General features: G+C 39.5%; 2 protein-coding genes across 2 annotated transcripts in view; one reads left to right on the top strand and one right to left on the bottom strand.

Moving 5' to 3' along the window:
• Positions 1–6,126, top strand: part of LOC136437207 (monoacylglycerol lipase abhd6-A-like) — an 8,173-nt gene extending 2,047 nt beyond the window's left edge. Inside the window, exons 4-10 of the mRNA XM_066431691.1 lie at positions 112–271; positions 1,037–1,150; positions 1,763–1,895; positions 2,491–2,612; positions 3,128–3,182; positions 3,772–3,869; positions 4,334–6,126. Of these exons, the coding sequence (XP_066287788.1) occupies positions 112–271; positions 1,037–1,150; positions 1,763–1,895; positions 2,491–2,612; positions 3,128–3,182; positions 3,772–3,869; positions 4,334–4,489 (838 nt within the window). The 3' untranslated portion in view covers positions 4,490–6,126. The remainder of the gene's footprint in view (positions 1–111; positions 272–1,036; positions 1,151–1,762; positions 1,896–2,490; positions 2,613–3,127; positions 3,183–3,771; positions 3,870–4,333) is intronic.
• LOC136437196 (X-linked retinitis pigmentosa GTPase regulator-like) lies at positions 5,248–26,998 on the bottom strand. The gene is made up of 18 exons (XM_066431681.1): positions 26,929–26,998; positions 24,587–24,712; positions 22,151–22,243; positions 20,635–20,697; positions 19,956–20,111; positions 18,271–18,423; positions 17,277–17,435; positions 15,644–15,802; positions 13,394–13,518; positions 12,337–12,561; positions 11,521–11,704; positions 10,704–10,810; positions 9,661–9,750; positions 9,185–9,259; positions 8,415–8,607; positions 7,944–8,018; positions 7,183–7,547; positions 5,248–6,557 (listed from the first exon to the last, which is right to left on the bottom strand). The coding sequence occupies exons 1-18, from the start codon at positions 26,954–26,956 to the stop codon at positions 6,540–6,542; spliced, it is 2,394 nt and encodes a 797-aa protein (XP_066287778.1). The 5' UTR covers positions 26,957–26,998; the 3' UTR covers positions 5,248–6,539.

The raw sequence follows: 26,998 nt of genomic DNA, 5'->3' as shown, positions 1-26,998 counted from the left end.
ATCATGACAGCGTGAGAATGAGTGAATCAGTGAGTGAATATTCGATCATGCACAGTACTTAAGCCATTCTGCCATTACATTCAAATCATGTACTTTTAAATCACCGTGCAGGTACAATGTGTGGAAAACAGGTTTCAAGATCAAGTTCGTTAACGTCGCAGGACGACAGTTTGGGTACATGGAACGCGGACAGCCGCGGGAAGGGGAACCCTCCATTTTGTTCCTGCATGGTTTCACGGACAGGAAAGAAACATGGTGTGAAATGATGAAGGTACTACTAGTAGTTTTTCACATTTCATTTCAATAAATAAGTTTATTGCAAATTCATGCCCGAAGGCTAAATGCAAATAACATACATAAAAGAACAGTGTACAAAATAGGTATAAAAGCTGCTTATCTAAATTATACAAACGTAATTGTCAATAACAAAGTTAAAGTTAAAGTCCTCCCGCACCAGGCGGTGCATAGGGCGGTGCTCATCTACGTTTCGGCAGCCATTGGACCACACAACTGCAATCACTACTGTTACAGCAGGGGGCTAGTCCACTGGTAGCGGTGTGTGTTCAACTTCCATACTCTTTCCCACTGCTGAGTACTAAGCAGAGAAAGCTGAATAAGTATGTAACCTCTTTAAAGTTTTTGGTATGACTCGGCCAGGGTTCGAACTCACGACCTACCGTATGCAAGGTGAACACTCAAAAACCGGGTGACTAGGCCATTGCACTAACAAAACCTGTACATCATACATATACAACACAAAGCATACAGTAACATGGAAGTATCAAAAAAGCGTGTTAAGTAAAAGAAGTATTATAATCAAAAGTAATTACAGGTGTGACAAAAACTTATTTGGTAGTTTTACTTTTTGTCTTTGGAGGCAGAATCCCTTTGTGTTTGCATTTTACTTGCCATCATGAATTGTACCAACAGCTATAGAGAACATAATCCTCAAGAAATCCTTTTGTACCTTGCATAAAACACTGCAGTTATGACTGTTAAGCCATTTGAAAGTCTAAAATCCCCCCGTTGCCTATAGTACCTGCCTGCACACCTGCACATGATTGCTGTGGATCTACCTGGGCATGGAGACACTGAGATTAAACCTAAAGATGACCTGAGCTTCAAGAATGGTCTGGTAATATTACATCAGGTATGTGTGTGTATATTTGTGTGTTCTGTAGGACTTTCAGAGTCTATTCTACATGCAAATGTGGTGCAATTTTGATGGGATGAAGAAATCATGACGATTTTTATATTTGTATTCATCTCATTCTGATAAGTCATGTTGTGACAAAACAGACACATTTAAATGCCCATGGAAGCTCACCTGTGTTAATCGTAATACAGCGCTCAACTTTCTTCCTACACTAACTGTGTATTCACGGATCAAATTTGTGACGACCACTGTTGCCTTCTTCAGGATCAATAATGACCAATCACTGCCGAACATAAACTCGCGAGAGTTACAGACACGTGACTTTATTGACACGTGTCATTACGGTTACGTCACAACGTGACGTCAGCAATTGGTCAAACGTGCCAGGAAGTTTATAACGCCCACTGTCTCTGCTGAGTGATGGTTTGAGTGCCCTGATGTATATGGCCTCCTTTATACCTCTCCTAAAGTAGTCCTGCTCAGTGTCCAGTATTCTGACTTTGTCCAGTGAACTGTAAAACTTTAACGGTAAGTTTAAATGCTTTTGTATTGGTAGGTTCTACGTGTATTTGTTTCAAAAAGGCCTTTCTCTGTCTATATGTGTAGTTTGTTGGTGCCATCGGACTGGATCATGAGCAGTTCCACATAGTGGGGGTATCCATGGGCGGGGCAATAGCCGGTTGCTATGCTGCCAGTCATCCAGACCAGGTGTCTGCTGTCACTTTGATGTGTCCTGCAGGTATGTCTATGTTTACACCTAAGCTGCCATGGGTGATGGAAGGTTGTAGAATTGTGATTGTCACATTTGGACAGGGCTGTTTCCAGCTTTAGATTTTTTACCATCACACTGATTGTTTGGGAGTCTATGTTCTTCGTTTCCATTGTTAAATCTGTCATTTTAGGCTTACAGAAATACATTTTTATCAATTTCATGTCATAAAGGCCAATTTTTTTTTGACAGGGTGAATTTTTCTGTCCCTCTCAACAACACCAGATTCCCGTTACACAGAGACAGTCCTGCATTTGAATGTGATTCGTGTTCTTCTCGCAACGTTACACAGAAATATATCAAAACGGGAACATCTGCTGCAGTATCATAAAAAAGCTGCTAGGAGGCCCATTATCAAACTTGTCCATCAATTTGCTAATACCTACCCACAGACTGAATGTCATAAGTAAGATCTAACCACAGCAACTGTAACTTTTGTTCACACACACACACACACACACACGCACACAAACTCAAACCCAAAAACATAACCCTCTTGGCAAAGGTAATAAAACAGAATAGCACTACATGGTTGACCTTTGGTTGTGACTCTTTTTGACTGCAGGTGTGAGAACACCACCACTTGAGCAGTTAGGATCCCTACTGATTCCAGAGAGTACTGCAGCTATAAAGGAGATGCTGAGCAAAGTATTTTACAACGGGCAGGCTGCAGAACCACCTGAAATGGTCCGCATTGTGTTATTTTCTACGATCGAGATCACATGAACTTGTGTACTATGATTTGTTTGTGTCCTTTAATTTTCTTGTTCCCATGATCGAGTTTTGTGCTCCTCACAGACTTGTTTCCTCACAGACTTGTTTCCTCACAGACTTGTTTCTACATTTAGATACCCCCATATAGCCCCATCAGGATTAGGGGCATAGTGTGTGTGTGGGTGGGGGGGTGAGGGGGTGAGGGGGGTGAGGTCCCGGGCTAAGGCGGGCAGGCCCCCAGCCTGGCACGGAACGACTCAACAGTGAGAGCCGTCACAACAGTCCCAGGCAGGGTATTCCACTGGGGAATAGTACGAGGGAAGTAGGCCAGTTTTTGTATGTGTTGGTTCTGGCGTAGATGGTTTGAAACTTGAGGTGGTGGCTCCCTGTTTATCCTCTGTTTAGATCAAGACTGTATTTTTTTCATAGCTCTTTGCATTGAGAAGACCGGCAATGTAACACGCAGTTCCGTTACTGTTTACCCACAGATCCTGGAAGGTTTGTTAGAGCTACGGAGACCTCGGCATGACTCGTACAGGAAAAGTGAGTTTTGAGACTGTTTGACATACATCATTCACCTGTTTAGAGTTTAGAGCTTGGCCCAAAGCTTTTAATTAAGAATACTCTACTAAACCAGGTACAGGTTTCCACTTTTGTGGGCGTGGCCTGTATCATAAACCAGCTGTCAGCCAATCAGAGAATTGGCTTTTCCTAAATAAAACATTTACTATAAGCAATTCTCTGATTGGCTGACAGCTGGTAAGAGGCCGTGCCCACCTAAGTGGAAACCTCAGCCTGGTTTAGCATAGCCTGGCCGAGGTACATTGTATAGGCGGCAGACAAAGCCCAGTGAAGGAGAATGACATACAAAATGTACAAGCAAATCAAGAAGTTGAATACATGAGAGTGTTTCCAATACCCCAAAGTCCTTGTAGAACCACCTATATATATAGGGGATGAATAACACTTTGACTAGTAAGAGTAGAGTAGGGTAGAGTGTTATTTCACTGATCACCTAGAACATTAAATTCCTACCTTTGAATTGGAATATGTCATTATGATAGTATGTCTCATATGCGATGATGTTGGTTGTGAGTTATGACTTCTAAAGACAGGTTTTCTTCCCCTCCAGTGTTAGCAGAGTCCAAGAAAACCCCAAACATACTTGAGAATGAGTATATGGACAAAATAGCAGCCCCAACCCAGGTCATCTGGGGGATGCATGATCAGGTATTACCTTATATTTTGCCATGACACCTTATGTTCTGAGATGACACCTTATGTTCTGCCATGGCACCTCATGTTCTGCCATGGCACCTCATGTTCTGCCATGACACCTTATGTTCCATAATGACACCTTATGTTCTGGCACAAAACCTTATATTTTGCCATGACACCTTATATTCTGTCATGACACCTTATGTTCTGCAATGACACCTTATGCTCTGTCATGACACCTTATGTTCTGCCATTACCCTTATGTTCTGCCATGACACCTTATGTTCTGCAATGACACCTTATGTTCTGCCATGACACCTTATGTTCTGCCATTACCCTTATGTTCTGCCATGACACCTTATGTTCTGCCATGACACTTTTATGTTCTGCAATGACACCTTATGTTCTGCCATGACACTTTATGTTCTGCAATGACACCTTATGTTCTGCCATGACACTTTTTGTTCTGTCCTCAGATCCTCCCCCCATCTGCTGCAGCAGTTCTGGAGAAAGGTGTCCCCAACTGTCGGGTGGACATGCTGGAGAGATGCGGACACGTCCCGGGTTTCGAAAGGCCCCGCAAGACTGCCAGTCTCCTCATCCGTTTCAGGAAATCCGTTTTCAAATCATGAATAAGACTGTAAATGTCATATCCATGTACTGTATCTGTGTTCAGTTTACAAAAGACCTCATACTTTTGTGCTGAAATTTAGAGTACTGTAAATGCATGTGCAGAGCCCAAATAGCGGTCTCTACCGATTCTCCTACACAAAGCCTTGCTGCAGTCAATATAATATACGAGTACCTTGGGTAGGCATTCTTAAACTAACCTTTCACTTTTGTGGGCATGGTCCATAACCAGCAGTCAGCCGATTAGAAAATGGCCTAAACGTTTTCTATTGGAATAGACAATTCTGTGATTGACTAACAGCTGGCTAGAGGCCACACCCACAAAAGGGGAAACTTCAGTTCGGTTTAGCAGTAAGGAAACTTAAGGTACATGTACATGTATTAGCATATTGTATAGGCTATGTGCAAAGCTCTGCCTAGGATAATGTTTCTACCAGATTACTTGGGTTGCTGAAAATTAGGCAAAAATACATGCCAAATCACATGCCAGGATTATGTAGCCTCCTCGGCTGTTTTCTTCTTCAAGTTATTGTTTTTATACTATTACATTTTTTTCTAATTGCTTCCCGGCCAACAACAAGAAAAAATGTAATAGTAAAACTGGAACTTAGAAAATGAAAACAGCCGGAAGGAGTCTGCAACGGAGGCTAAGGATTATGGGTTGCCAACATGTATTTGGCCATTTTTTTTTTAGCAACACAAGAAGTTAGGGATTACCCAAATATGACATTTCTTTTGATGAAAATAAGGGGGCTCCAAGTTGTGAAAGAAACAATTTAATCATCACAAACCACAATCAGATGTTATCACTACCCAACACAATCATTTCTTCAATCAACACCTTTACAAAATTAAGAACAATTAAGCAATAACCACTATTTACAAAATATTATATTTACAGTATGTATAATCATTTTGCAGCGAAATGTTGATAACAAAATCCTTTTCAATGGCGGCCAAATGTATTGAACCAGTGGTCCAACAGATATATGATATACAGGCAGACACTCAATGAACATAGGAACGTTTACACTAGATTTTCATTTTTTTGTTGATTTTATGTATTTTAGTCTAAAGGAAGGTTTTTATGTCTATTTGATTGTCTAGGAATTTTAATCTCCTTCCAATGTTTCCTGTTATTTTTAAAAGAAAACAAACCATAACTTTAAATGTGGTATGGTTAATTTTCTAAATCTATGATTGCCCGCAATGCACTGGTTTTAAAATCATACCATCGAGAGCAAATAAGTGGATGCAGTGTTCAAATCTTATAGCTACACAAAGTTCCATACTCTTCCACACAGCCTGACTGTGTATAGCAGTGAGAGAAAAGAGGTGACTGCATTCAATTTTAGTTTGATTTTAGACTACTTTCAAGTAAAATAAACTAGGTATCTATACAACTTGTGCTTTTCTCAAGGCTGTACGAACATGTGTCTCCCAAATTCTCATACGCACAAAAGGTCTACACTACTGACAACAATACATCGGTAGTGTTCTAATATTAGCTGCTATATCCTAAAAAATGACAATTCTACGACCTGGTAGAAAAGTGCATGGCGATTGTACTGGTATCACTGTTTGTTTGATGCTGTACCAGTAGGTTGAAGATGTGTAATAAATGACATGGTGTGAATGATTTCATTGTGCATGATGTAAGTGTCTCGTACATTCATTGTACCTCCCGAAATTACCACAATGCACAGGCACTGACAGGGAGTACAGAGTCTTTTTATCTAACTACACTGTGAATGGCATATACTGCATACAAAACTAAATCCTATCAAAACACTGTGCAGTGATTCAACATGTGGAATGTGTTTTTTTTTTCTCTTCGAGAAACTATTGAAAAATATATCTGCTCTATTGCACAAGTTAAGTTCCAAAGTGTTTTGAATATAAAGGCATGATGTCCTTCTACAAGGATTTTGATTTCCTAGGAATTTTCGACAGTGGAATGTCCATGAGAGAAGTGATGGTTGTGACTGCTGCAGTGAGAAGATCGTTGAATGACTTGAGAAGAAGCTGCATTCCCAAGTTGCCGCTCCTGTGTTATAATATAGTGCAGGCCTGGAAAAAAACATTGTGAAGAAGCTGTGAATAAGACATTTCTGCTACATAAGGCATGTTGTGTACAATACTTCTGACCCAAAAAGATAACTGTAAATGCAGAAATGTTCGCGGTGGTTTTATGTTCGCGTTTTTCGCGGCGACCGTTTCACTGCGAACTTAAAACCACTGCGAAGACTTTTGTCCAATACTGTAGCAGTATGTGACTACAGCACTGCAGCGAAATTAAAACCACCGCGAACACTCCATTTCCCCCTTAGCATGAAATAAAAACCACGCAAACTTAAATGCATTTACAGTACTTTAACTTAAGAAACAAAGACCAGTATCTGAACACTTCATCGTCTAGGTACATGCTGTACACTAGTACTGGGATGCCATGATTACTTTACAGTGAAATTTGGGATGAAAAACATTTACTGTTACAGTAACAATATGGTTCAAGCGTCACTTACCGACCAGTCTAACTGGTCCGGACCTTTTAGCCTAGTGGTAAGTGCGTTGGGTTTGTGCGCTGGCAGCATGGGTTCAATTCCCAGGAGCCAGGAGACTGTACTACTTGCCTTGTGCTTTTCAGTGGTAATAAAACTTTTGGTTACAAATTTATTATGAAAAAAATGCTCACCTTGGAAGACTTAGTTTGTGGCTTGGCCTCCTCCTTTGGCTTGTCTTTCCCTGCCTCACTTCCATCCTTGTCTTTAGATTCAGATTCTTCAGTCTCTGATTTGTCTTTGTCTCCAGAACTATTCTCAGACTTACTGTTGTCTTCTGAACTTTCTTCTTCGTCTGATTTTGAGTCTTTGTCTTTACCTTTCTTATCGTCTTTCTTTTTGTCTTTCTTGTCATGCTTATCTTTCTTTTTGTCTTTCTTATCATCTTTGTCGTCTTTCTCATTTTTGTCTTCTTCCTTGCTGTCTTCCTCACTTGTTTCTTCCTTCTCTGCTTTCTTAGCTTCCTCTTTTGGCTTCTCTTGTTTCTTGTTTTTCCTTCCTGTGGAGAAAAGAGAAAGAAGAACTTGCTTGAACTGCTGACATTGCAAAATATTCAACAAGTCCTGAGATTTAGTAATGGGGAAATTCTTTGTAGAAAAGAAAATGCATAGTATGCAATCTAATTGTGTCAACTTGACGATTGTACAGTAATGTATAACTGAAGTGTTGATAGTTACAGGTTTGCGATAGCAAAACCTGTTCTGTTTTTGCTTGTGTGGAACATGCAGTAGCTTTGAAATCACGATTTCAAATCCTGCATGGAAAAACATAGTATAATGTTACAGTAATGTAAGAAAGTTCCACAGGCATGCAAGACAAAACCACACACTACACCACAAGAACATCACAGATTAGTACAAAGGACAACACTGAAAATTGAAATGTGGTTGAGTACCAAAAAGTGATGCAAAGAAACCGGGCTTTTCAGGAGGTGGTCCGTCTGTCTCATCTTTGTCTTTCTTAGGAGATTCTGTTGAAAATAAGAAGGAACTGTCATCAAAATTTGTGTAACTACTCACTAATAAAGGTTATGTTTCAACAACTGAACCCACAGAATATTCAAACATGTATAGAAAAATGCCAATCTATCGATCAGACAGTTAAAACAAACTGCAACTTGAAGCCTTCTGTGCTAAAAGGCTAAACCATCACCATGTCTTGGTAATCATATTTCAGTACCTAGGAAAGGACCCAGATTTCAAATATCCCATCTATAGAGCTTCAAGAACACACATGCTACTATTAAAAACAATACTTTTATTAGGCATGTTTCATTCATAGTGAAAAGAGCTCAAACTATAAATATATGCATTCCAACCATCCATAGATCACCTGAATCATAACTGATAATAGAAATAAAAATCACCTTTTTCCTTGTCACTTTCAGTAGTGTCTCCTTCACTTTCCTCTTCTTTAGCTTTATCTTTCTTGGCGGAGGCTTCCTTGTTTTTAGGAGAATCGTTATCTGTTTCTTCAGAATCTTCTCCAGATCCACTTTCTGCATCATCTTCCTTCTCCGTCTTCTTGTCTTCCGATGAAGCTTTCTTGTCGCCCTTTTTCTAAATTGTGGTTTTGAAAGGTTAAAAAAATGTTGATACTTATCAGAGATTTGCCCATTGAAGCAGATAGTCTTGGCATATCCGAGATGCAGGCCATATTCTTAACAGCAGCATAGCTTTCACATAGTATCACATTATTCAAAGACATGATTGAATTTGTCCTTTTGCCTGTTTTTGCATTTTTTGCTGAGAGAACAACATAAAAAAAGAAAAATTTTAGATGATAAATCCAACCTTCCAAAACAAATAAATAATCAATATATCATAAAGCAAATATGACAACTAAAAAGACTACTACAGTAACTACAGGGCTCAAAATAGTGATTGCATGACATTGTGCACCCAAAATTGAAGCGTTAAACTTTGTACATGTTTTATGTTTTGCTGACATTCAACTTAATTCTATATGGTGCACCCAAAATTCTTTCTGTGCACCTAATTTTTTGGGTTGGGTGCACAAGTGCACCTATTTCCAAATATGAATTTCGAGCCCTGTAATAAAACACTGCTTTCAATCTCAAAAAAAGAATACTACTTCTACAGCAAGAGCAGACTACATCAACGTGACTTCTATCACCTTTGGTGGGGCATGTCTCTGGTCATTATCATCTGAGTCATCCTCAGATTCATCTGAATCTGTTTCTGAATCACTCTGTGAAAGAACAGCAGTGTGTAAAGCATGGGTGAAACAGTGGCAAGAAGCTGTGGTGTACACTACTTAGAACCACTAACTTTCAAGTTGTCTTAAAGAAAGTACACCATTCAACAGTGAGTATTTCTTTAAATAAAAGCCATATAGTCTCGACAGTGATTGGCAATAAGCGCAAACTATTTGGATAGTGAGGATATGGTGTTAGGATTTTTTTGTTGCTAATACGGCTTGATGAGCAACTTGTATAACCTAATGTGTGAGCCAATTGTTTATATATGATGCACAGCTCCAGTAGAAATAATCATTGTAACTTGCACAAACCTCATTGGAAAATGGCAAGCAAAACAAAATGAACTGTCAGTTGTCAACCATAGAATCTTATGTGTACAAGGTGCATTTACCTCTTCTTTACGTGCCTTGGGCAAGTCTGCAGTTCTTACTAAAGACAACTCTTTTGTCTTATTGGCTGGATTTTCCTTCAGCACGTGTGTCTGCAACAACAGGTGCCCGGGTGAACATGTGCTCATCAAAACTACAATCACCAAGGGTATGTAAATGTTACATATGGCAGTGAAAATCACCTGTTTAAAACACTACCAAAGGGGGAGTACAGGGTGATAGGTGAGCCCAAAGCCCTGATCTACGCATTTTGTCACCAAAAGGATACAACTCTCAATTTCAATCTCTATGTGAATTAGGGTTAAATTAGTAATGAAATGTTCCCATAGCAATAGCATAGCAATAGTATGCTACCATACCATTACAATAGCTTACTGTGAAATGCTATGATGATGCGCTATATGATGATGTAGATAGATACTAGGATGTAATACGTAATTGATGTTAACTTGTGTAAAGACCGTCAATCGATGGACCCATAGAAGTGGAATGTTATTTCTGAGAACCTATCGAGGTCGTTGTGTCAATTTGACGTTGACTGCACCTGTTGACTAACTACAGGGTTCCAATGTGATGTGTATGAAACCGATTCGCTTGGAGAACAATAGGCTTGATGGGGTCCAAAAATGCTTTAGCCTGTACCAATCCTAGCATTGCTTGTTTCAACCAATTATGTTGGATTGATTTGTCAGTCCTTACATTGTTGTTTGATAATCGATATACTGTAATAGTACGATACTAAATGACATTGTGTATTTCTATTAAAAAAAAAAGGATACAACTGACTCAGAGGAAGACAGGACATTTTTTTCAAATTTTACTCAATGGTCACCGCATAACGAGAACTCAAGGCCACTTCAACTTCAAGGTTACGGGTTACATGAGTAGGACTGAAACAGTATCTCTTTTACCTAAGTCAGAAACAAGCTCAACTCACAGAGATTGAGTACTAACTGACATGCATGAATTAAGTTGCAGTTATAGGATAAGGAAAAAATTACCCTTCCGAACTAAAGCCTACATTGTTTTTATTTAAATCACTTACCTTATTCAGGTCTGAATTTTCCCCACTTTCCTCACTACTCTCTTCACTCTCTGACTCCTCTCCTGAGTCTGAATCTTTCTTCTTCTTCTCTGCAGGCTTCGACTCTCCTGATAAACATGTCAAGAGGCAATTATAGTCAACAGACAACACAGAACAACTCTCAGACCTACACCTATATATACACTTGTGTAGAGCTACATGTGGTGGAAAAAATCACTTTAAACTAATCTGTTGATCCCAGTCCTTGTTAGCTGAACAAAGATTCAACTAAAGGTTGTTCCTCTTAATTTTCTTTTGTTCAAGAGCTAAAATTTACACTGTGTATTACGACAGCACATGTGCAATACATCATACAACAATGAAATCTATATAATGTATGTAGTGATTTGTACTTCTAATTAAAGGAAATCCAAGCAATATTAGGGCCCGAAAATTGGATTTTGAAAGTCAATTTATATAGATATTTCTATACATGATTAGTTCAAACAACACTATCACAATGTATAGCGACATCCATGATGCAAAAATGTGATGTCGCTGTAATGTGAGAACTCACTGAAAATTGTCGCATTTTTTTTTGTAGGCTCGCGAAACTAAGGGAATCATCGTACCTCATTTTTGCGAGGTTTTGACATGCTTAAAGTATGAAGTTATTACGCAAGCTAAACAGTGTCACAGCCATAAAGATTTCAGCATTTTTTCCCCCATTTTTTTGGCCTTTATATTCTTTGGTTGCCTTTAAACGTTGTATAGTAATTCCGTCCTATTGGTTCATGTATAAGACAGTTTGTGAAAAGGGACTCTAAGATTCCCTCACCTTTTTCTGAGAGTGGAGCGAGAAGTGGCTTATCAAGTGGCGCTAGAAGTGGTCTATCGAGAGGCTTGAGGGCTTTTCCATCCACTCCATCCATGGGGGGGAGAGTTTTACTGAGCGCTGGGAGCTTGCCCGCCTCTGACCCAATAGGGGGCAGTGTACGGTTCAACGGGGGTAAAGGTCCACCCTGGAACACAAGTACAAATGACAAACATTAAGCCTTCATGGACATGGTTTGGTGTGAAACATGCACTAAGAAAAATGGATTCGAGGGCTGAGTTCTGCCTTTCTAGTGTAATCATTACACATTAGCTCCATGTGACTTGACATTATGTTTGAAAGAGGGGTATAAGTGTTGACCTCAATCTGTCCATGCCATGGTTTATTGGCTTATTTCCATGACTACATTGTTACACAGGGATAAGAGAACTACAGTTACTGTAAATGCAGAAATTTTTGCGGTGGTTTTATGTTCGCGGTTTTCGTGGCGACTGTTTCACCCCGAACTTCAAGCCACCACAAACAATTGTGTCCAATACTGAGTATGTGGCTATAGCGCTGCCACAAACTTAAAACCACCCCGAACACTTCATTTTCGCCTTAGTGCGAAATAAAACCACACAAACTTAAATGTATCTAAACTAAGTTTTCTAAGACTTGCAAAAAATTTACAGCAACATTCTAGTGCATGCTTACTCAAACCCAAAATCCAATTCAAGATTTATCAACATTGTGAATGCCTCTAGCACCCCTGCCTTAAATGGCATTTCCTAATTCACAGTAAGCAATGTTTTCTTAAAGAAAAATCACTTCACATACGTCCATCTGTCTTCTTCTTGCCCTTGGCGTGAGCGAAGCGAGAAGCGGTGACTGAGAATCCTCCCCTTCTTCCTTGTTCTCTGCGCTGTGTTTACTGAGGTTGAGTGATTTCTGGCCAGATATACTTTCCATCAACGGGTCCTCATCTGAGCTCTCACTGCTGATTTCCCCATTCTGTTGCCTAGGCGAGGCTATCACCATCATGTGGCAACCGCCACATGCAACCTACACACAAGAAATACATACCAGTTACTTAAAAGGAAACCCAAGCAATATTAGGGTAAAAAATCTGATTTTGAAAGGCAATCTATTTAGTCATTTCTTTATATGATAAGTTCAAACAACATATCATAATGAATAGCAACGTCCATGATGCAAAAATACGACATTGTTCTGATGTGAGAACTCACTAAAAATCATGGCTGGAGTTTTTGTAGGCTCGCCATACTAAGGGGACCATCGTACGGCATGATTTTGCGAGGTTTTAAAATCCTAAAATATGAAGTTATTACACAAAAGTGGTAAACAATGCCATAAAGATTTCAGCATTTTTCCTATTTTCATTTTTTGGCCCGAATATTGCTTTGGTTGCCTTTAAAAGTGGCAGTGAATTGAAATTTCACGTAAAAATTTCAATTATTTTCTGAAAACATCTCAAATACATGTACATTATGTAGTCTTTAAATCTATTGTCTACTGTGTGCTCTTTATTGGGACAAATCAAAATGGGACATGACGTCAGAGAAAGGACTCCTAGCCATATTAGCCAATGGGGGGTCCTTTCTGTGATGTCATATTGATTTTTTTTTTAAATTTCAGATGTTTTCAGAAAACAATATTTTTACATGAATGAGAGGAAATTTCATTGCACTGGCAACATGTATTTGATTTTTTTTATTTTTTAACATGCAAGTTAGGACAACATTCAGTACAATGCGTTTTCAGTGGCTCTTTTGCAATGAGACTATGTTAACATAGAATAACACAGAAGTTTGACTATTTTCTATCTAGATGGTAAATAGAACTCATCATATAAGATGTACTGTTGTTATCTTACCCATTGTACTTGAAATTTGTTGAACCTGGCAACTTTAAACGGTCTGAACTGGTTGGTGAAACTCTCGTCTCCGAGTCCCAACTTCCCGTGTCTGCCGTCACCAAATGTGTACAGATGGCCCTTTCCTGCAGGCAACAGAGGATGGAATTACCATCAATCCATTTAAGTTTGCGAGGAGTGTTAAATTTGCTGTAGGAGGGGTAATGAAGAGCTTATGGGGTTTAAAGTTCACTGTTGAATCAAGGTCAACCACCATGAGGCCCGAAATCAACCGGTACCTTCGCGTCCACAACACCTACCCGCATACCAAAAATCAGCGCAATCCATCCTGAGGTTATACCTGCAGATACACATAGTACACACACAAACAAACAGAGCCTAGAACAATACCTACATTTTTCATGGAGGTAACGACAGTAGAAATGCAATGCAAGACAGAGTATACATTCGTGGTATATAATGAGTTCACCATCAGAGGTCACTACAAAAACCATGAACATAAAACCAACCCAAAGAGTTCACAATCTACAATATACGCAGCCATGTTTTCAACAGCTAAGTACATCTCAAAATGTGGGTTAGAATTACATGTATACTATAGAGCTTTATTCACAGCTCTTCCCAAATACAAGTCGGAAGGTAACCTTTCGTCACAGTTCACTATGCTAACATGACATTCACCATCAAAGGCACTCTCCAAATACTTCTGTTTCCTTTCCATGAATCTGTACCCTTAGGACAATCTCTGAGAGGCAGAAATTGCCAGAACTTGCTAACTACCATGCTGAAAGCACAGTCAAACAAGACAAAATATTTGTCTTTGCAGATTAGGAGGAAAGTTACTCTTCCACCCCTCTGGCTTGCTTCATACAAGCTTGACAGCTGTTGATTCAAAGAAAAAATCCACAAAGTATACCAGAATACAACAGATAACATAGCACCATATCATATAAATACACCATGGCAACTAACCGTTTTAGTTCACATATACTAGCCTGGCACAAACAGGCAAATATACATGATAAATTCCTGTGCAACTTCTCATCACACACACACTGGAAAAAAAATCCTAGCCTGTTCCTACCTACACTACCAGTATGTAGATATGAGTGGTGGCCCCTAGCTTGTCTCCTCGAGAGCAGTAATTGTAGACATCAAACCAGATGGTTGCAAATCTATGCAATTATTAGAAATACGTCAACCGTTACTGCACCCCAAATGCTTCTGCGCAAGAACATGAAAAGTCTAGATCCCACTTATGTAGGAAGCACTTAATAGGCAACCTTGGAAACAATCCACTTTGTATAGGGTTACTTCTAAAGCCAATTGGAAATGTAATCCAAAGAACAGTGTTGTATTTCTTGCTATTTGATATTGTGTGAAACAAGCTATGCACAAGTGCTGCCATAGCAACAAAGAAAACCCCAGGTAACATTAGGAGACATACATGAAGGTAACATAAAACATTAAAAGGAAAGAAACAGACATGTGATGTCTGTTAATTGTACCTTGAGGTGTTGCTATCTAAATTGTGTGTTAAGCCTTTCATGACCTTGTTGTTGTTCACCTTGTAGTGCCTAAGCGGCACGTTTTTTTACACTGGGGTTGCTAGCCCTTCCTTTTTAACCTAGGCACCTCCTCAAACACGGTACCACCATTTAACGCCCCTTCCGAAAGACAGGTGCAGCCCCAACCGAATTGTCCCGTCTCAGGACTTGAACCATGGTCTTCCTGGTCAGGAGTTACCATCTTAATGGAACCAGGAGCTCAACTGTGAGACTACTACCAGTTGAGCTACAGAGACATCCAACCCCTCCTCCATACACACAAAAAATTCTTACAATAGTAGTAACTATTCTGAACTCTTAACTTAGACTTTAGAGTTATCCTAGTGTAACAGTGTGGTTCAAGTGCCACTTACTGACCAGTCTAACTAGTCCATACCTTTTAGCCTAGTGGTAAGTGCATTGGGTTTGTATGCTGGCCAGCCTGGGTCCGATTCCTACAGGAGACTGTACTACTTGCCTCGTGCATTTCCCTAGCTAGTACACAAATGAAACGTGAGGCATGGTTCAAGTGCTACTTAGTAACTTACTGACCAGTCTAACTGGTCCAGACCTTTTAGCCTAGTGGTAAGTGCGTTGAGTTTGAATGCTGGCAGGCCTGGGTTCAATTCCCGGGAGCCAGGAGACTGTACTTCTCACCTCGTGCGTTTCACCAGTACGCAAACAAAACGTGAGGCATTCTAACCTGTAATTACTGCAGTGAAGTTCTCCCCACACGATGCGTGCTTACAGTCAGCGTCCCGAAACCTCTCGACCCTGTGTGGGGTCGGCGACTCTAGGAGAGAGTTCCCGTGACCCAACTGGCCACTGGCGCCGTTCCCAAACGTGTAGACTGCACCAGACTCTGCAGAAAAGTACACGATAGACCAGTCAATAACGGTGGAGCAACTGTTACAATTCTACATGTACATACTGTAAATGCAGAAATGTTCGCTGTGGTTTTATGTTGCGTTTTCGCGGCGACCATTTTACCGTGAACTTAAAGCGACCGCAATCATTATTTTCCAATACGGTAACCATAGCAGTATGAGACTTTAGCGATGCCGCGAACTTAAAACAACCGGGGACATTCCATTTTCCCCTTAGCGCGAAATAAAAATCATGCGAACTTAAGATGCATTTACAGTATAGCTTAAAGTGAAGCCATTTGGGAAGAACATCTGGTGTGAAACTTAAAATAGAAATGCTTTCGAAAAAAAAGAAACATCAGACAAGGGCTGTCTCCAGGACCCGTCTCTCCGTCCCAGGACGGAAATTTGCTTGTTGGGACAGAAAAAAATTTCACCCCATCCATCCAAAATTCTGAACTTCATGACATGAAATTGAAGAAAACTATACTTTCATTAGCTTAAAACAACAGATTTAACAACGAACAACACGGGCTCCCAAACAATGAGTTGGACGGGAAAAAATTTAAAGCTGGAAACAGCCCTGCAACGATCAGACATTTTTATTTAAAAAATCAAGCATCGTACAAACTGTAGTTTTTGTAATACCAAAACATCTAACAGTAACACATACAAACTAAAACAGGGAAATCTACAAAATTCACAAATATCACTGTGACAATTACTACTGCATCATGCTATCGTCTGGTTTTCAGCCGACAGCTATTTTGTGTACGTCAACACTGTAAGACTCGTACATGCCATTGTCTGTATCCTGGTACACCGCGTAAATAGTTACCATTCTCTGAGGGAAGCAATGCAGCTATCTTATTGAGCTGTCAACTGTGAATAGTGTTGACTGAATACTTCATTACCAACAGTACCTCATGAATTTGTAAGACGTCAAAGTGCATTCTTATTGATGACATTGTTATGGAAATGTTAAAGCAGAGAATTACTGTAAAATGCATTTAAGTTCGCGTGGTCTTTATTTCGCGCTAAGCCGAAAATGGAGTGTTCTCTCCTGCTAATCAAAAGTGAGGTGCAGTGATGCCTTGTAAAATAATGTTTTATTGTCAGTATTAATCATCAAAAAGATGCCTTTTTTTTGTTTTTTCCAGCTCTGATAAGTACCACAACTTTGAAGCAGTACCATCCTAGGTTTCACTCACTCCTTGGTTACACCCGTCATAAGATACTCTGTGTCAAGGGCTCTAAAAGGCAACCTAACCATCAGTAGCTGTTTACAAGTATTAAACATTTTACAAGTAAGTCACCACAACTATACAAGCTTTAATGAGCAAGGGGGTAGTATACAAAATTAAGTCATTCAGTCATGGTCTACACCTTGAGTATCTTCTGTATTCTCCAACACAAAGCCAGCTTGTAATGTAACCATGTAACCACCTTGTCATTCTAAACACGACGTACCTGCTATGGCCGTGGTATGCCCTCCTCCACACGCCACGAACTTGACCTTCTCCTTGATTCCCGTGACCTTCTGTGGGGTGTCGCTGCTGTCAAGGTCCGAGTTGTTCAGCCCCAACTTTCCGTACTCGGTCTCTCCGAACGTGTACAGGTTACCATCGTCTGTGAGACACCAGCCAACCAAACAAGGCTAATCAGATCACGTTTCTTATGAAATGATAATCTTACGACCTACATAGGATCAGCTGCTTAACCCAAAAGATCAACTGTTACAGCAATTTATTGTGCCAAACAGTTTGCTACAATGGCTACAAAATGTTTTTGGCTATATCTATTCCCTATTCACTCTTCATTTTTTTCAAATGTAAGAATTATGATAGTATTATGCACCAGATTTTTGGTATATACTGCTTCCCTAATTCACTCTTCATTTAAAAAAATGTAAGAATTATGATAGTATTTTTGATGTATACACTAAAGACACACACAAACTGTATCTTGTACTACCAAGCTAATATAGATTATCAGTGAACCGTAAGAAAGGCTAAGATTGAGCTACTATTTTGTTTTCCTTACATGGGTGGAATTTAATGTTTAAGTAGATTGCTGCTTGCAAAATGGTATCTGACAAACAAAACTTGTAATATCAAAAAAGCTCATCAAAACCATAACAATGTCTGCAAAGCACATCCTTATACACAGGAGGATGAATTATTAATATAGCCTGCTGAGAGACTTATTCCAAAGCCTGTATAAGCTGCAAAATCAATTGCATATTCTGTCAAGATATAATATAATAGCCTGGCTATTGATGAATGATTAAATTACCTGTAACAACTGCTGTATGGTAATAACCACAGGAAACACCGGGCTTTTAATGTTCGGGCTAAACAGGTATTCAAAACCATTCTACATTTACTGTGAAGTTATTTGATGCATCTTAAGAATATCAGCAGTACTTTTTGTTTGAACTTGTTGTCAAGAGTGATTAAATTACCTGTAACAACTGCTGTATGGTAATAACCACAGGAAACGCTGATGGCTTTGGAGTCGAAGTCCAGAAGAGTTGGTTCGGTACACTCTGTTGTGTCCTCGCCTAGTCCTAGTTGTCCTTCGCTCCCTCCTCCCCAAACATACACCTTACCGTCACCTACACAATCGGGATTGAAATCTCACTATCAAGTACACGGCTAGATTCATGTAACGAGAAATAATCTCGGCAGTTTGTTTGGTATCCATAACAAATTGGGCTGTGTGGACACTGTTGCTATACCATTGTCATAGCTGTGAATAAGGACATGATAAAATCAATATCACTCTTGACAGCTTGCACAAAGGAAGACATTTATCTGCTATCCTATCATTTTAATAACATTGTCCTCATTGGCTGCATTGTGAGTCAGAATTAATTAGATTTGCTGTAGTAACAACACTCAGCAGCATTCCTGGCAGCTCAGTGCCTTTCCTTATCTTCTAGTAAGTTCTACAATTTTCCAATTGCAATTGCAAGCAACTTGAAATTTAATCAACATGTATTCAGAAAACATTATTTTCCTGGATTATTGGATCATATCATTTTCCAAATATCATTTGGTTCAAAAACATATCGCATTGAACTTGAATAGTACTATGTATATCACTTAAATGACATTTTAATGTGGATTATTTGTAAGGTGTAGAGTCATTAACAAAGTAGACTAAAATATGTTATTAATATTTTGTTCCTCAAAATGGCTTTTATCATACCCACAAATGATTATACATGTACCTCCCTCCCCTTGCTGTATGTATCAGTTATCATATCATTTTGTTGTCTTATAATAAGCCCATGTGGGCTGGCGGCATAAAGCACAAGGCATATTAATAACATTTCATTCATTCATTCATAGGGTTATATCTACAAGCAAACTTTTCCCTTTATTTAGTCCACTTCCATTTTTTTACTGCAAAAGGTTGATCACAAAAAGCACTTCGAAAATTGTGATCAATATCAATTGAACGCAGTGGGGTTTCCACAATAATGACCCCTAGCAGTACTCTTTATAATAGCAGCTTTTTTAAACTGTTCAGCATTCTTTGGGTGTGCTAGCCATAGTATACCACATTTGGGTGTGGCACAGTGGTCTGTTGTCATGGGCAGACAATAACAAGATTGGACCACCAAACATTCTGATTTGGGATACATATACATTTAACAATATCTAAAGGCAACCAAAGCAATATTAGGACCCAAAATATGGAGAAAAAATGCTGAATTCTTTATGGTAGTGACATTTACAGATTTTACTAACACTCTCTTATTTATTTACCACATTTGCATAATGACTTCATACTTTGAGCATTTTAAAACCACCCAAAACGTGCCGTACGATGATTCCCTTAGTTTCGCGAGCCTACGAAAACTCTGGCCACCATTTTCAGTGAGTTCTCACATCACAACAATGTCATATTTTTGCATGATGGATGTCGCTGTACATTGTGATAATGTTGTTTGAACTAGTCATGCTTGGAAATGACTAAATAAATTGACTTTCAAAATATGATTTTGGGGCCCTTATATTGCTTGGGTTTCCTTTAATGATTAAGGTCTAAAAATCTGTGGAAAGCAAAACTCTCTGGATCTAAAAGTGTGCCCAAATTCTTGTCTAACTGTACCCAACCTTTAAAATAAAAAAACCTTACCTGTGAGAGCAGCAGAATGGTCTGTCCCAGCCGATAACGCAATGATATTTTGTGCTGTCATGGACTCAACTAATACAGGAGAAGGGGAGGTCTGCATGCCAGATACTGCTAGCTGAGTCTCTCCATTATTACCAAAGGCATACAGTTTACCATCCTCTGAAATAAGAAATTGCTCTTAATTTGGCATAAAATCATGTTAATTACATAGGGAACTTGTAAAAAATCAGAGAACATAATGCTTTTGAGTTGATCAACCAATCGATTCAAGTAATTGCTTTTTTTATACAAAGCAATATATAAGTTTGCCTGGTTTTTATTTCGCGGTAGGGAGAAAATAGGGTATTTGCGGTAGTTTTAAGTTCGCGTTTGAAAGCATAGTTACTGTTACGGTAGCGCTATAGTCATAGGTGGCCAAAATGTTCGCGTGGGTTTTAAGTTTGCGCTGAAAGCTCACCGCGAAAACCGCGAACATAAAACCACCGCGAACATTTCTGAATTTACAGTATTTAAATCAAAATGACAATGTAAGTTTGATAATAGACTTTTGCCATGTGTGTTGCTCGTTTCCATTGTTTTCGATACCATCTGTTTATTCCCCAAACTTCTGTAGTTTGCTATGGGTACACAAGTGCAAGTATACAATAGTGCATCTGTGTTCCACCAGACAGGGTATGCTCACCTGTGGCTACAAGTGTGTGTGATCTCCCGCAGGCCACAAGCTTGGCTTTCTCATGCTTAAGGGCTGGAAACAAAACAAAACAAAACTCAATCTAATTCTGTCTTCATCTTTGTTAACAATACAAAATACCAGCAATGAGCTTTGGAGGGTCTATCCATTTCTTAACCCTCTTGACACCCTCCCAGTCTTATTTAACATGGAAAAAGAACCACATTTTTTCATTGTTTTGAAAATACACAAATTACTCATACAATCACTTTTACCTTTTGAATGCAAAATTGTCAAATCTGTTGCCCACGGAACCCAACAATAGTGCAAAGCCTGATGTCAAGAAAAACTAACAATATCAAAGGCACCCAGATGGTATAGTGTTATTGAAACTTACTATTATAAGTGTAGGAATGACTAGAAATTGGACTTTTTTATTCAAGTTTGAAGCCTCATAAAATGCTCTGGATGCCTTTAAGACTTAAAGCCCTGGTCACACATTCAGAACCTTTCCACTTTACTCTGACCTTTCCAATGTCTGTGTTGGGTTGGGAGTAGCCTGGGATCCATCCTACTCTAACTTCAGTTTGCTCCTCTGATCGCATCCAAGCAGAATATGACCTTCCTAACTTGATTTTTTTTAAACTATAGTCGACTGGCACCGACAACTTTTATAGACTACTGTAATTCTTGTTTCTTTCACTGTAACTTTATGTACACTGTTTTCACAGTAACCTCATTACAGTGAAAAAAATTGTTGCTATTATTTATGATTCCTTCACACAGCTGTTCTGCTAATCACTTGCCGCCACCGTAAAGTTAAAGTTCAGTGAAAATGTCCATTTTCCTTACACTGTGAAATTTTGCTACCGTGAAGATAAATTGAATTACAGTATTAGGCAACCTTGCTGACCAACTCCCAACCACAGATGACCTTGCTAACCACCAACTCCCAACCACGGTCCGGAGAAGGTCAAGAGGGCATGGTCGGCTTTGTGTGACAGGGGCTTTAGAACCTATCATTCAATTATCTACAAATAAAGGGAGCACATTCCAGTTTATTTTGGGTTTCAATTGGAGGCTGCGCACCCTCAAGTCTAGGTACTGTCTCTTCCAGGGAATTATTCCGAAGTAAATCAACTGTGTATGGGATGAAAGCCTATCCCTTCCACTTCAAGACCAACTGAGTTTTGTTTCTTCAACCTCTCTAATTTTAGTAAATTAGAAGAAAAAAACATAAATTTCACGTCAAAAATAATGGGCAAATTTTGGCATTTTCACGTAGGATAAAACTCATAGAAAAAAATTTCGAGGTAGAAACCCAGCCCCTCGAAACCTTTTCGTCACTTTTTTGTCGTGCACTACCACAGACCCCGGTCACGGAAGAACTGGGGTGTGCACCGTTAACTCAATAACAGAAGTTAACCGTATTAACCTTGTTCACCATTGTGTTCCCATTGTTACATTATGATGATAGCACACAACAGGTGTTGCCTGGCCAAATATTAATAATGATATTAATACTCACACTTCACACAGCTGGGTTTGGCGGCAGTCTTGGTGTGTCCCAGGCCAAGCTGGCCCCAGTCGTTACTACCGAATGTGTACAGACGGCCATTGTCTATACAATAAAGGGAAACAACATCAACAACACTTAAAGTGCTATCCAAGCTGAACAGGCCAATTTTTCCCATTAGAGTACTTGTGAAGTGGACTCAGCTAGTATGAGTGGTCATTTAGTTTTGTTAATTAGATCCTGTTAATAATCATCTGTGACCAGCAACAATCAATTCAGATTTGTCCTGAAATGAAATATATTATTAACATGTATTTGTAAAATCTTAAGGTGGCGCATAACCTCCATAACCTCCCCGGCCGCCAGGAAAACCTTTATAATGGTAATTCTTATATGTTTTTGTACACTGTGTGTGAATTCCATTCAATATAACCCACAAATACGAACGCTAGAGCGTTGAGAATAGACTAACCCCCTTGCACGCTCAGCTTGGTGCCGCAAAGCTTATCTGCCACCTTAACATCCTTTTTGTTTGTAAAGTGACACATGTAATGTGCATTTCTAAACACATGTTTAAAGACCTCCGGATCCAAAGAGGCAAGACAAAATCATGGAAAAACATCATTGCTTTTAGTTTACTATAAGTCTTAGAAAAAGTGCAGAAACTATGATTATGTTTTCTCATGACTCTGTTACATCAGTCATGTTATATTTGTAATTGGATCTCTAATTCAACATTTTTGAAGCGTGATCGAACAATGCCATGGATAAACATTAAACTTAAGCCAGTTTTCAAAGATTTTCTGCACCAACACATGATTCCACCTTTACATAGCTTTTGGATTGAGCGACGAACATGACATTTTGCATTGTAGAGTGTCCATAGAAACCCAGTATTAGAGTTTCAAACAAACAAATCTACAGCTTATGTAGTTCTTGGGAAAATGACAGCGGAGACTTAATCTCCAAGCAGATCCACACCGGGCGCGAAAATCGTAGTATGCTAGCCAGAGAAGGTCCAGTCAGCCAGAGAGGGTCCAATAGCCCGGTAGGGATCTGCCCTTAGACGGACCTGAACAAGGTTATTAACACGCAATTGTTACCTAATCTCCCCGCAGTCAAACTGCGCTTAGAAAGAAGGTGCGAATTTTGCCGGCGTTCGAAGCCCGGCGCCCGTCATGGGTCAGCTGCGCGCCGTCTCACAGTTACCCGGCAGGTTTGAATTCCAGATAACAATGGAAGCAAGCAGGCGCTGGTGGACGGAAAGAGTCCGCCGTAATTTCCGTGCTATCTGGGAGTTTGAAATAAGGGAGACTCAACTAGATGCCATTCTAGCATGTCTGGAGAGTAAAGATGTATTTGTTGGGATTGCGACGGGCAAGGGGAAATCCCTGTGCTACCAAATTACATTCCACTGTGTCTGCCGTGAAACAAAACTTGTTTCGATCGTCTCACCGTTACGAGCGCTAATCAGCGACGAAGTAAGGACGTTATGTAGAGACTTCTCGATCCACCGGACGACGCCATGGCTTCTGCCATAACTCAAGACATGACAAACGACAAGACTCGGGTTTTACTGAACTGAATATAGACGCGAGAAAAAGATACAGTGTACAAAGACACTGAAAGATGGCGGTGTTCCGGCGTGGTTTTGCACCGCATCCAAGCGTGAAAAAATGGCTTAAACAGATTCCAAGTTGTGGTTAAAAAAAAAGACACACCAAGCATTCACATAAATAAAACGACATTTTAATCAATTATGGTTTAACATTAAGCTAGAAATTAATGGTGCAAATTTGTCTAACGGAAAAGTCTGTATGTCGATACCTTTGCTTTGATGCGTTGTGATGCGGTGTGTTCCCGCACTATTGTATCTGAGGGGAAACTCCCGCTGTGAAATGGCGCGGCCGGCCAGGTTCGTCCCAGATTCGGGGTTGTAAAACGATAATCCCTGCCAATTTTCATGTTGGAGTTAAGCAGGCACGAGGAGGTGTAGAGGCACCTTTCTCAAAAGGTTGCCCCTCCTCGTGCCGGTTAATAACCTTGTTCAGGTCCGTCTAAGGGCAGATCCCTACCGGGCTATTGGACCCTCTCTGGCTGACTGGACCTTCTCTGGCTAGCATACTACGATTTTCGCGCCCGGTGTGGATCTGCTTGGAGATTAAGCGGAGACTGGTATTCGACCGGTTTCGACTTGATTGTCTTTTTCAAGAAATCACCAACAAATCTACAGCTGTTAGCACTTGAACTTCACAGGTAACCAAAACAACTTTGGTACTTCATTGGTAACCCCCCCCAAAACAACTTTGATCAGAGAGTTAGCTTCTAGCATGCTTTAGAAATAAAAAATCTAAAGTTGGGCTTCTAAACTGCCTGAAAACTGACTACTTTGCACTCAAATTTCTTAAGGCGTTAAGTTTTTAATTGAAAATAACATTGACTCCTTACCTGTAATTAATGCTGTGTGCTCGTCCCCGCAAGCCACCGCACAGATACGGTCATTCCTGATCCAGAACTTACTGGAAATGTTCTCCGCAAACTTACTCTTCCCAAATGTGAAGATGGCACCAGTTTCTAAATAAATTTTTAAAAAAGAGTCAGTTGTTATAGATAATGTCTGCACATGTGTAAGGATATATTATACTAGCAAAAAGGCAAAACTGCATCAAGGCAATACAGCAAAATACAGTACTACCAGCAAAACACCACAATAGAATATACAAATGTCAAGTATTCACGGGGAAAGCAAATTGACCTATTCTTATACCAGAACACATGTCTGCTATGAGAAAGAGGCATGTACTGCATTTAAATATAATAAGACTCAATCAAGAGCTTTTTATTTTGTTTATATGATCTCCATGGTAACTACAATGGCTGATTGCTATTTGTGGTTTAGGACTTCAAAATGCTCTGAGGCATGACTTTCACCTGCACATACCCAAGCAGCCATGTAAGCCATTCAAGCAGACTTGAATTCGAAGCAAGGTCATTTAACACTTTAACCAATAGCTTATATTACTTAGTCACACACTTGAAAAGGACAATCAGGCCATTGTTTGGTTATGAGCCTTATCATATCATTTCCAGCACCTGCAATGCAAAAGGTAACAATTGACCATAATGAGAGAGCCAAAGAAAAGTAGAGAAATATTGAATTTGTTCTACGTTAATTCTTCTGAGAGATCTTTCATTTGATCTGGAACCCTACACTACCGTAGCATGCTATCAACAATTAACCAAAGAATGGCAATGGTAGCTCCTCCCTACCAACCCTTCCAGTGTGTTTAGTATACTCAATATAGGGTGTCACAAGCCACCCAAAACCCCTGGCTTAAGGTTTTCTTCTATTGACGTTACCAGCATGTAAGTTCTTTTATTCCACACGTTTGCCTCTTATCATATTTCCGAAACTACAAAAGGTACAATCTCTCCACCTGATTAGCATGTGAAAAGGAATATGGTCTGGGAATAATACTTCTCAGTAGTGTTTGCCATAGGATTAGACATTGAAAGAGAAAGCATTAACAAACGGGCAATTTAAAGTGAAAAGATACACACTGTAATGCTATAATTGTTCTATAGATTGACTTCATCAACAGCTTGCTTACACATGTATATACATAGAGACCTGCCTTTTGTATTATGCCAAATGTTTCAAACTACATGGCTCCACCTTATAATGTATGTAAAGTTTGTAGAGTGTAACAACAGTCATAGCAACCACTGACCAGTTTAAATAAAGAGAGCAATAATGTTACTCTCACTTTTATGGTGACAAATACTTTTACAAATGCATTTAAGTTCGCGTGGTTTTATTTCGCGCTAAGGGGAAAATGGAGTGTTCGCGGTGGATTTAAGTCACATACTGCTACTGTATTGGACAAAAATGTTCGCGGTTGTTTTATGTTCGCGACGAAACAGAAGCCGCGAAAATCGCGATCATAAAACCACCACAAACATTTCTGCATTTACAGTATACCATTGTACCTGCCAGTCGCGACTACATCAAGAATAGAAATTAATGTTTACAAAAGCTTATTGCAAATATCATTTTGATTGGATACGTGGATTGAATTTAGAAAATTCATAAACTAGAATTTGTTGCAAATTCCAGTGACCATTTGCAGTGGGAAGCCAGGGGCTACATATTATCTCTTTAATGATCTGTTGGCCTTAAGGTTAAAGTGTGGTCAATCATTGTAATTTTCACATTAAGTGTCAATTTGTGGTCATCCACCTTAACGTGTTGTGTTTTATCCAATAGATAAGACATTACTCAAAAATCTATATCAATATTACACGTCACAAAACATTAGCACGTCCACGAGTAAAATATCAGAAAAAATAAACATGTAACATTAGATAATCGTAACGTTAGAAGTCAACAAATATGTTTTCTTATGATTTGATATTTTGTCCATAAATTTTCTAAGTTCATAGCAATCCACAGGATCGATGGGTCAGTAGGCTATCAAAGTATCTACTGACCATAAACAAACTGGTTTACGGGATATCATTTATGATATTTGATCTTGTACATAATCGCTGGTGGGAGGTGCGTAGCAACCTCTGGTAGTTGACAAATAGCAACCGAACCGGCGTTAGGACGACGCTTGACAGATCATCGCCAACTTTTGCCTTTCCCGCCAATTCGTTTCCTTAGTAAATGATCAGCCATGACTCGATTGCTCTTAAATGAAACGTAGAGCCAGTACGAGATGGAAATATTACTGAGAGCTGTTGGAGAATTGGATTAATAATCGAATTTCTGATATCAAATTACTCACCTGGAACATCGTCGTCGTCGGACGCCATTTTGTCCCGTAAAAATATTTCAGCCCGTGATTTGTGAACTGC

Source organism: Branchiostoma lanceolatum, chromosome 1 (assembly GCF_035083965.1).
Source record: "Branchiostoma lanceolatum isolate klBraLanc5 chromosome 1, klBraLanc5.hap2, whole genome shotgun sequence".
Classification (NCBI taxonomy): domain Eukaryota; kingdom Metazoa; phylum Chordata; class Leptocardii; order Amphioxiformes; family Branchiostomatidae; genus Branchiostoma; species Branchiostoma lanceolatum.
The sequence above is the reverse complement of the archived record's forward strand: the minus strand, read 5'-3'. Positions and strand labels throughout refer to the sequence as shown.